Source organism: Marmota marmota, unplaced genomic scaffold (genome assembly GCF_001458135.2).
Source record: "Marmota marmota marmota unplaced genomic scaffold, marMar, whole genome shotgun sequence".
Lineage (NCBI taxonomy): Eukaryota > Metazoa > Chordata > Mammalia > Rodentia > Sciuridae > Marmota > Marmota marmota.
In genome coordinates, this window is record NW_025999869.1 from 16,008,332 (window position 1) to 16,018,867 (window position 10,536).

General features: G+C 49.3%; 1 protein-coding gene and 1 long non-coding RNA gene across 4 annotated transcripts in view; one reads left to right on the forward strand and one right to left on the reverse strand.

Annotated features, from left to right (window-relative positions):
- The window catches only part of Adam19 (ADAM metallopeptidase domain 19), an 85,333-nt gene extending 77,991 nt beyond the window's left edge, over nt 1–7,342 (forward strand). For all 3 annotated transcript variants that reach the window (XM_015492670.2, XM_048782713.1, XM_048782718.1), the window contains 2 exons: nt 3,049–3,201; nt 3,811–7,342. In XM_015492670.2, the coding sequence (XP_015348156.1) occupies nt 3,049–3,201; nt 3,811–3,864 (207 nt within the window). In that variant the 3' untranslated portion in view covers nt 3,865–7,342. The remainder of the gene's footprint in view (nt 1–3,048; nt 3,202–3,810) is intronic.
- On the reverse strand, nt 424–3,712 carry LOC125610393. The gene is made up of 3 exons (XR_007340418.1): nt 3,547–3,712; nt 1,079–1,129; nt 424–641 (listed from the first exon to the last, which is right to left on the reverse strand). It is a non-coding gene; the product is annotated as an uncharacterized LOC125610393 (long non-coding RNA).
- Nucleotides 7,343–10,536: the final 3,194 nt, after the last annotated feature.

Sequence of the window (10,536 nt, forward strand, 5' to 3'; positions counted from 1 at the left end):
TCCAGGGGACTCAGAGAGGATTAAAACAGTTTGAGCATGGGGAAATATAGTCCCTAGACAGCCTTTCAACCAAGGGCACTTTCTCCCTGCTTGGCCTATTTTATGACCAACCACTACCTACCTTCCACCCCAAATTAACTCCTATTGGTCCCTGGTGCTCGTCTCCTATCTACATAGCTGCAAATGCTGCTCTGCCGGATCCTCTCCTGCCCTCTGTCTGGCCAGCTCCCTTTGGCCCTTTGACGTGGTCTTATATGCCACTCCTCCCTGTGGCTTCCCCTGACCCCCAGGTCTGAGCTTGGTGCTCTTGTACTCTCTTCATAGTATTGTCCCTCCAAATTGTATCTGTCACTATCACCCCCTTATTGGAGAGTCTGTGTACCCCAATGCCTTGTTCCTGGCACAAGAAGGGGGAGTGTATTCAGCTGCTAGGGCTGCCATAACAAAATACCATCTAATGGGTGGATAGAACTGTGGACGTTTATTTTCTCATAGTTCCAGAGGCTGGAAGCCTAAGATGAAGGTTCTGGCAGGGTTGTCTTCTCCTGAGGCCTCTCTCCTTGCCCTGCAGGCAGCTGCCCACTCACAATGTCCACATGTGGCCTTTCCTCTGCATCCCTGGTATCTCTGTATCTGCATTTCTTCTTATAAGAACACCAGATTGGATGAGAGCCCACCCTAACGGCCTCATTTTAATTTAATCACCTCTTTAAAGACCTCAGCTCCAAATATGGTCACATTCTGAGGTACTGGGAGTTAGGAATTCAACATTTGAATTTTTTTTTTTTTTTTTGAGGGAGTGTACACAATTCAACACGCAGTGGAAAGAGAGAGGAGCAAGGGAGAGAAAGCAACCCTGTAGAGACAGGGCGAAGGGGAGAGGGAGGCAGTGGCAGGTGTCCCAACATCCAGATCCCAAGCATGGCTCCCCCAGGACCTGGGGTTCAGATGGGGGTTCTCAAGGGAAGGCAGTGCAGGCAGCTACTCTGAGGGGAAGTTGCAGGGATGAAATGGGGCCAGCCACCTCCCCCTTCAGAGCCTTTCCAAGAAGTGAGTTATTTCTACCCTCTTGTCTCACCTGGGTTGCTGAGTCTCACAGGGTCGAGGAGCTTGCCCAAGATCACAGGGTCTGTGGGTGGAGGAGCCAGGACTTAAACCCAAGTGTCCCCCAGCTAAGTGAGATTCCCACCTCCCAGCCCTAAGGCACTTATCCTGTCTAGTCTCAGGCCAGACCTGAGGTCCACCCTCCTAGCTGGGTGATGTGGGCCTCCTAGAGAGGGGGGACTGAGCATTCAGGACGTCTTCTGTGCTTCCCACCCACGTGCTTCTGCCTGATAACAGCCATAACGAGCAAGCAGTTGCCATTCGGCTGGGGAAGAGGCTCTGGGATGCATGTAGCTGTGACAGTGGTCAGTTTTGTGAAGAAGGGGTACAGGGTGCTCAGAAGGGCCACCCTGGGCTAGACATGGTGGCATATACCTGTAACCCCAGTGGCTCTGGAAGTTGAGGCAGGAGGATCACAAGTTCAAAGCCAGCCTCAGCGACTTGAGGCCCTAAGTAACTCAGTGAGACCCTGTCTCTAATAAAATACAAAAAAAGGGCTAGGGATGTGGCTCAGTGGTTAAGCGCCCTTGGGCTCAATTTCCAGTACCAAAAAAAAAAAAAAAAGCCTCCTTGGGAGATTTGAGCTCTGGTATTTGAGCATTTGATTTGAGCTCTGGTGTGAAAGAAGAGAAGGAGGTAGCTGGACTGTGAAGCAGGGGAGGAAAGGGCCTTCTTGGTCCAGGACCCACTAGTAGGGAAACTCTGATGGCAGATGGCCCTGATGTAGGTATTACACTTCAGTTAAATAAATGTTTTTTAGGGGCTGGGGTAGTGGCGCAGTGGTAGAGTGCTCGCCTAGCATGTGTGGAGCATAGGGTTCAATTCTCAGCATCACATTCAAATAAATTAATTAGATAAAGGTCCATTAACAACTAAAAAAAAATTTTTAAATAGTTTTAGAGGGGCTGGGGTCGTGGCTCAGTGGTAGAGCGCTTGCCTAGCATGTGTGAGGCACTGGGTTTGATCTCAGCACCACATATGAATAGAAAAAAATAAAGGTCCATTGACAACTAAAAAAATTTTTAAAAAACAGTTTTAGAAAACAAAAAGGCCGCTGTGATGGCAAATGAGCATACTAGTCAGCAGATTTAAACACTGTCCTCAGAAAGATGGTGGGAGCTTGCACTGAGGTAGGAATGGAAGCGTGGAGAGGATGAGTGACTGAGAAAAAGAGTAAACAGGACTTGAGGATCACCTGCAGATGGGCGTTGGCCCGGGATGACACCCAGTGTCTGCCTTGTGCAGCCTGACTGATGGAGATGCCGCCCCTTAAGGAAGGGGACCCTGAGCCTGGGGCTGCTTTGGCTTCCAGGAAACAGTGCTCTGAGGCCCATGGCAGAGCTGAGCTGGGTCCTATCAGATGTGGCCTGAGGCAGATCACTGCTCTGCAAGGCCTGGTGCTGACATTCTGATAAGGCCCAGATAGCAACCCCCTAGTGGCTCATTTTGCATTTCCTCAACTGCAGGCAACATCTGCACCCGCATCACTTTCCCTAGAAGGTCTCTCCTGGCCTCCAGCAGCTACTGCAGTTTGGGAAGGGAGGGTGATCACGTTGGGAGTGGGAGAACATGACTTTTCCTGCTGTCTGAGTTTGTTTCTGCTCTCAGTTCTCTTACAGTTTCTTAGAGAACACGCTGGCCCTCAGCATTCTTCCTGGTCTCTCTGCATGCTTGCCTTTAGCCCATTTTTCTACCCATTAGTGACCTTCTCAGGGAAGGAACTGGCTTCTCTTAAATCCTACCAACTTTGGGGCGTCCATTCTTTGCCCCTCTAAACTTTTTTTCCCAGCTACATAAGAAATACATTCCTGTTTCACGAAACTTAACTAGTGTAGAGAAATGCATATTGATTTTAAGAAATCTAGTGCACTTATTCATCTAATTTGTGTTGAGTGCTTCCTGTATACTAGGCACCATCTGGAAGCTTGACTTGTTTCTCTCCAGGATTTCTCCAGGCCTCGGCCACCCCAGAAGGCGCTCCCTGCAAACCCTGTGCCAGGCCGCAGGACCCTCCCCAGGCCAAGTGGTGCCTCAGAGCTTAGGCCCTCTGCTGCTGGCCCTCAGCAGTCCCAGCCTCTGGTAGTTCCTGCCTCAAAGGTGAGTCCACGAAAGTCCCAGAGGTCACCTGTGTGGCTGAGAAAACAAACCAGTGCATGCTTTTTGTCTGAATGGAACTTCCAAAGCAAAAACCAGGAACAAAAGCTTAGCATTTTTTGGTGCCTGCTTGACTGTCCCTGAAATCAGTGATGGGGGTTTTGGTTTCATGTGAAAAGTAGCAGTTCGGTGCCTGAGCTGTGGTGGCTTCTACCTGCATCTGCACCGGACCTGCTGGGTGGCCCTGAACGAGTCCCTTTCTGGAGTGCCCCTTTGCTCATCTATAAAAGGGCAGTAATAGGCAGAAGTGGCTGTGATAAGCCAGGTATCCCTGGCCTCTCTCCTTACCTCTTCTGTGGGGCTGACGTTCTCAGCTTGCCAGTCCTGGGAGTGTGAAAGGGCCAAGGTGAGGAAGTGGACTCCTCAGCTTGCCAGGGGAGCCCCACCATACCTCTGCACAGGCTGATGGTCTAGGTCTTCTGCTGGAAGCCTTTCTTCTTAGTGCATGATGTATCTGCCCTCCATCTGTAAAAAGCAAGAGCACAGCTCCCATGAATCCCCCCAGTGGACATCAAGTTGATTTCTTTCTCCCTGCCTTTGTGTTCCTTCCAGTTTCCTGAATACCGATCACAGAGAGCTTTTGGGATGACCAGCTCCAAAATCTAGACCCACCTAGAGGGTTCTTGCTTTCCTGGGGACTCTGGACACCACAGTTTCCAGGAGCACGGGATCTGGAAGAAGCATGTCTAGACACCTCTGAGCAGCTCCTGGCCTCCTCCTGGAACTACCACATCTCGGAAATTCTCCTTCTTGACTCATGCCTCCTCAGCTTCTTCAGAGGCCCAGAGGACCACTATCGAATGGCTTCTAAATGTTGTTTTGTGCAATATACAACCCTGGGTAGGGAGGGGAGAGCGTGGCGGAGGGTGAATGGCAGCTTTGCCCTCTGTCCTCCCCGTTCAGAGGTGCTGATGGAGGTGGGCAAGGCCCTCTGAGCTGGTGAGCCAGCTGGGGCAAGTCCTGCTCAGCCCCTCTGCCTGGAGTTTAGCTTGGAGAAGTCATCCATCCAGGGCCTGTGATGGAGGGTACGTGTGAGAGCTTTTCATTGCTCTGTCTCCCTTGGAGATCCCAAGCTGAACAGAGGCTGGGCCCTTTCCCATCTCTTTTAGCTGTTAGGGATTAAGAAAGGGTCCAAGCAGCCATTGCTCTGGTCCTGCCCAGGGCTTGGTCAAAATGACAGCCCCTGGCTATATGGCTGCATGTGACAAGCCAAGTCCCCTTCCCCCTATCTCCCAAGCCTGAGTCCCTTTATTCACACGGTCACACTGACTCAGACAGGTACTATTTGTAGGCAATGTAGACAGCAGGGGGAGCACCAGACCTGGGCCTCCTCTGAGCCGTGATGCCAAAGGTTGCCACTGGACTCTTGGTAATTCTTGGTTGCCCTTAGGTTCTCTTCTGCATTCCACGCTTCTACCTTCTCCTCCCCCTCAGACCCACTCTATCACGTGGTGCTTTGGTGAGTGGAGCCCCAGCAGTCCTGACTTTTCTAGCAATCAGGTGCTTGCGACTTACGAGTCAGGGTCCTGCCTCATGGGGTGGCCACTGGATTTTCTGCACTGGATCTCAAGAGTGTTGACCCAAGTGGACTTGGGGTATAGCCATGGGGGCCTAGCTTCATTTTTCCTTGTGTTTGTGACCTCAACAGGGCGAGCTTCTTCCTCTGTACTCCCTCACCTACATCTAGGTGAGGTCCCCCAGGGATGGCTGTGGTAGTAGTGAAGGAGGAGCATCAGAGATCCTTGGAGAAGGCAGCTGTCAATCACTGCAGTGAAACAGTCTGAGCTGGGGCAGCGTCTTCTCCCTCCAACCAGGCTTTTGATGTCTACTTCCTTCGTTCTCTCCTCTGGTCACTGCTCTGAGCAGAAGAGGGACTGGACTCCAAGGACCTTATTCTGCCTGGAGCTCAGGAGGAAGTCTGTGGGGTGCTCTGCTAGTCGGACAATTTTTATAGCATAGCTGGGGGTGAGCTCTTAGAGACTTGTCTCCTACCCCCAGAAAGGTGCTGAGCAGCTCTCCAGAGGGGAGCTAGCCTAATGTTCACTCCTTTGAGGGTTTTCCAGGGACCTCCCACCTTCTTGCTCTTGAAGACCTCAGTGCAAAGAGGGGGCTGATCCTTTGATTCCCTGCTCACCATCCAAGGGCCTCCTCATAGTTCTCTGCAGATAGTAGGTGCTGAACTAATGTTCTTGGGTTTGTAGATAGGTAGGGGATGTGGAATGCACACCTGGGGACAAACATGGGGTGGGTTTAGAAAGATCTCAGGAAAATGCATTTCTCTTCCCTCAGGGTGGCTACGATACTCGGGCCCTCCTTCCCCCATGTCCATTCCCCACCTTCTTACTGCAAGATTCAGACAGGACACAGCCTTCTATTTAAGCATGCTGCACCCAATGCCCCGTGCCTCCAGACTGGGTCCCAGAAAAGGTGACCCCCTCATCCCTTGCAAATGAACCAACCAACCCCGTGTCGCCTGGATGCTCCTGTGGCTGGTGCAGCCCTTCTCCCTCACATCAGGAGGTAGGCCACTCTGAAGTGACCATGTGGCGGCCATGATGATGTCATGAGCCTTTTGAACCCCAAATCCACTATCCCTGGAACCATATTGGAAAGAGCCCTGGTTTTTGTTCCCTTTCCTTTTGTTTTCTTTTGGGTTTTCTTCTTAATACCATCTCCATCCCATAAAATTATACTGTGAACTGGAAGATGGTGGAATCTTTTTAATTTGATGGAAACTTTGGGCAGCCAGTTCTATTTGCCATTTCACTCCTAGTTCAGTTCAGGGAGCTAGGAGTCATTTTCCAGCAGGTCAGAGAGGCTTCCAGGGAGAAGAGTGCCAAGAGTTACCATCCCTTGGTCATGCCTCTGCCTAGAGCGCTGCTGGGAGGGTTCAAGTACAAACATCTGGATTTAGGGAAGGCGGGCTTTATTCCAAAGGATTATCACAAGAGATGAGAACTTTGCCATACGGAGAGGAGAGTACCATGGCCACAGGGAGGATGCTCGGACCAACTGACTCCAAATGAACAAGCATCCCATGGCCCAGGCAGAGAAGGCCTTTTCTTTTATTAGAAGGAGTGGACATGGCTAGAAAGAACAGTGTTCATGGGAGTCTCTGTCCCCGTCTTTTTGGGGAAGGGCTGTTACAAACAGCCTGTGTTCTGGCTTGGGCTGAGGGTAAGTGAAGGTCCAGGGTCTGGTGGGGAGGAGGGAGGCTTCACTCCAGTTTGGTCTGTCCATCAACGGCATGCTGTTTATTCAGATAAAGAAGGATGTAAATCTTTTTAGAAGTTAAACTAGGCTCCCGCCAGTTTTACAGCCTGGGAATGTTTTTCTCAGGGGCCTTGGAGCTATCTCTGAATGCAAACCTCAGGAAGACAGCCCCCTAGCCCCCTGGCTCCCTGGCTCTGTGGGACATTAGCCAAGTGGCACTACCTGCTTGCTGTAGGTTCCTTTCCTCCATGTTGACTTCTACCTATAAGAGAAAAGCCCTTTCCTGCCCCAACTCTAAGCTTCTTGCAGATCTCAAAGTCTGAGTATTCTCTGCATTGCAATTTCCCCCTCCCTGATTGTAGTAACTCCTCCTCATCCTTCAATAATCCTTTTTAATAAAGCCTCCCCTTAGGTCTGACCTAATTTCTTCTTAGTTGACAAAGGGTATGGAAGACTTGCATTTTAAAAATTGGGGACAAGTTCTAAAGCCAGTAATTGTGTTAAATATGTGTATAACAGCTCTGCGGGGCACCCACATAAGCCAAAGGAGTGCCAACTGGAAAGGGGTCCCATCCCTAGGGAAGCCTGCTAAGGAGAAGTTCTGCAGAATCCAAGCCCAACTCCCCCAAAGCCACCCTCTGAACGTCCCCTCGCACCACCCACTGTGTGTACGTACGCGTTAGGGATCCAGGGCAATGTGAATTTTCTTTTTATTTGGGAGATGCTTAATGGAAAAACAGATCCTCTTCTCTCTTATCCACCTATTAATTGTTTACAATATTTGTACATCTATGCAAAATACTTGAATGGGCCGTGGTGCCTTTTTTTTTCCTTGTTTGTATTTAATTAAAACAAACTTTTTCATTTGGAATGTTCTGGTTTGGCATCTCTTTTGTGTGTTTGTTTCAATGTCTCACTGCTTGGACCAGATAGAATCCATGACATGAGCTCTCCTCAGAAAGACAAAGACCATCAGTCCAGCCTACAAAGCCATTATGGTTGACTTTGAGCCCCAGCAAAGCCTGGGTTTCCCATGGCCAGGAGAGGGGACTATTTTCCTTTGCACCCAGACAGGAGCTGGTTTAGTTGAACTGGGTCTTGGGTCATTAAAGGCCAGAGTGATCTTGGGTTCTCTGGTTTACTTTTCCTATACTATGCTTTAGAAGATGACTCATCTCATTGCTAAGGATGAAACTTTAGAGAGACACTTGCCCAAGGTCTCCTGGCTGGGTAGACAGGTGCAGCCAGGGCCATGCTTCGTGGGCTAATTCCAGAGCCCTATGTGATAATCCAGCTCACATCCAGTGCTTTCCAGTTCACAAAGGGGTCTGCCCTCATGCTCTCATTTGATCCCTACACGATCTTGAGTTTCTGTAACAGATGGAACAATGGTGTGCCGAGGCTTGGGACTTAACACATGCAAGATGCTGCTCATTTTACATTTCTTTATCTCATTTAATCTTCGCAGAAATCCTGAGAGAGGGTCCTTGATATCCGACTGTACTTTTCTAAGCTCTCATGGTTGTGAGGTCACCTAAGGACACTAAAGGCATCTAAACACAAATGCTTTCATGACTGTAACACTCAGGCTTGTGAAATGAGTCCCTACCCAGACACCTCTGCCTGTTTTATAGGACACTGTCCACTCTTTTGGCCAGTCCTCTGGGTTGATATCATCTGTTGGTTCTGACCTGAGTTCAAATCCTGGCTCTGCCACTTACAGGAAGTGTGAGTCAAGATTAAGTGTCAGAATTCTGAGTCTCCTTTTGTATGCAACTAAGAAGAATATTGCTGTAATTTGGATCTCAAATGTCCCCCAATTGGAGGTTTATTCCCCAGGAAGATGTTGTTGGGAGGTGGTTAACTTTTAAGAGACGGGGCCTAGTAGGAAGGTCCTCAAGGATGTCCCAAAGCAAAATAGGGACTCCAGACTCTTCTTAGTTCTCTCTTTGGCTTCCAGCCATGAGTGCCCTGCTATATGCGCTCTTGCTGTTATAGTGCTGTCTTGCCACAAGCCCGAAGCCACAGGCCCAGCCAGTCATGGACTGGAACCTCCAAAACCCTTGTACGTTTCTCCTTATAAGGGATTGTCTCAGATACTTGTTAAAGTGACAGAAAGCAGACTAACCTACCTACCTGAAAATCACTCTGTGTGAAAGCACCCAACAGTGCCCACCACAGGCCATGTGCTCAGAAGGTCCTCACTATGTTGGTTTTAGAGTCACTCTGCTTACCATGCTAGGTTTCTCATAGGATTGCCATGAATTGGAAACTGGCCCCCAATCAAATTCAGTTGTTGTTGTTGTTGTTGTTGTTTTTAATTCTAACTATATGTTAGGAACAAGGGATAAACAGTAAGCCCAGACTAACTCTCATGCAGTTCATATCTGGATAGGAAGACATCACAGATCTCAAGAAAGTAAAGTAGTATCAGACTCTGCAGGAGGGTGTAAGGTTAGTCTATTGGGAAAACACACCACCTGGTGGTTAAGACCGTGGGCTTAGAATCAGATGTCAACTTCCAAATCTCCCTGGCTGTGTGACCTTGGGCAATTATCTTCTCCAAGTTCCTTTTCTCATATATACATTGGGGATAAAAAAATATACCCACTGTAGGGCTCTGTGAGGAGATAAAATGAGGATTCACATGGAATGCCTACTTTGCCTGGTGCCCGGTAAGGGCCCAGGCATGAACTCGGGAAGCATTGCCTTCAATGGACTCTATTCCAAAAACGACCTCTCCAGCTCCAGTGAGGGCGTCACGGCAGACTCTGGAGGGCTTTTCTTAGGAGTCATGCTCTTCTACAGATGGGGACTGACCTCCCAAAAGTAGAGGAACTAGTTGAACTCCTCCATGATCAAGGAAGGTCAAGATGCAAATATCAAACACTCCAAAGCCTTTATTTTTTACCCTGTCAGCCCTACTCCCAGGACCCTCAGCTCACTCCTATTTTCAAGATTCAATATGTTGCATTGATTTTAATTACAGACAGAAATCCACATTCATTAAAACCTGGAGGTGCAGGGCTACAGGTGCGGGGAGCCAGTCTGTCAGTCCACTGAGCCTTTGGAGTGCCAAGGCCAGCAAGAGTTCAGCCTGGGCTTGGCTTCACTAAAGCACAAGATGTAAACATAGCACACAGGTCGGGGGTTCATAGGGAAGCTCTGCACCCACCTGGAGGCTGAGGCTCAAATCTTCCCTCTTTCTAGTAAACTGGCTCCTAACTTTCCTTTGTAATGGTTCTTGCAACAACTCCCATATTCTTGAAGCTAGAAGAAAAGGAGGAGTATCTCCAGCTGCTCCGATTTAGCAGATGCCCCTGGCTAAATGTAAGAGGACTGAAGGCAGCGCCCTTAGCTGGTGGTGTGGAGCAGCCCCCAGCACGGTGCTTCCTGGGGTAAACAGCTAACTCATTAGTGGAACCAGGGACTCCATGGCAAACTGGTCATTGGCCAAAATGCACCCATGCCAAGTCTGTGCTCCGACTCTGTCACTGAGATTCAGAGCTAATCCCACTGGCCAAGTCTCCAAGTTTGCAGCCCAGAAATTACCCAGAAGAGCCCTTTATACCTGGTTGGGCATAAGAGTAAACCCCAAAATGAGCCCCTGGTTTCCAGACAGCTTGTAACTATCTTCTGCCAACTCCCGACTTTTCTCCTCATGCTTCTTTCCACCTCTCCAAATCATATTTTGGTTGACTCCTTGAAAAAAATAAAAAGGTATTCTGTGGGAGACCAACCTTGCACATGACTGAGTTAACTCCCCTGCTGGGCGATGTGACATCAAGCACCCATGCACTCTGCTGGATTCCGGCTTGGTTCTAGTCAGATCACTTTTAAGAGAGAGTGCCTTTGCTGTCTCTGTCCAGAGTAGAGCCAAACAGGACATCAGATTTGGTCAGCAGAGCTTGGCTGTGGCACATCTTTGGTTGTTATTTTGAATTCTAAAATTATTGCCTGTCTGTCTTAGTGACCGGCTCCTTGGGACAGTCATAGTGAGGGAAGAGGTGACAATGGAGGGGACTGGATGGACACCGATACACTGACCACCAGGCTGGAGTACTC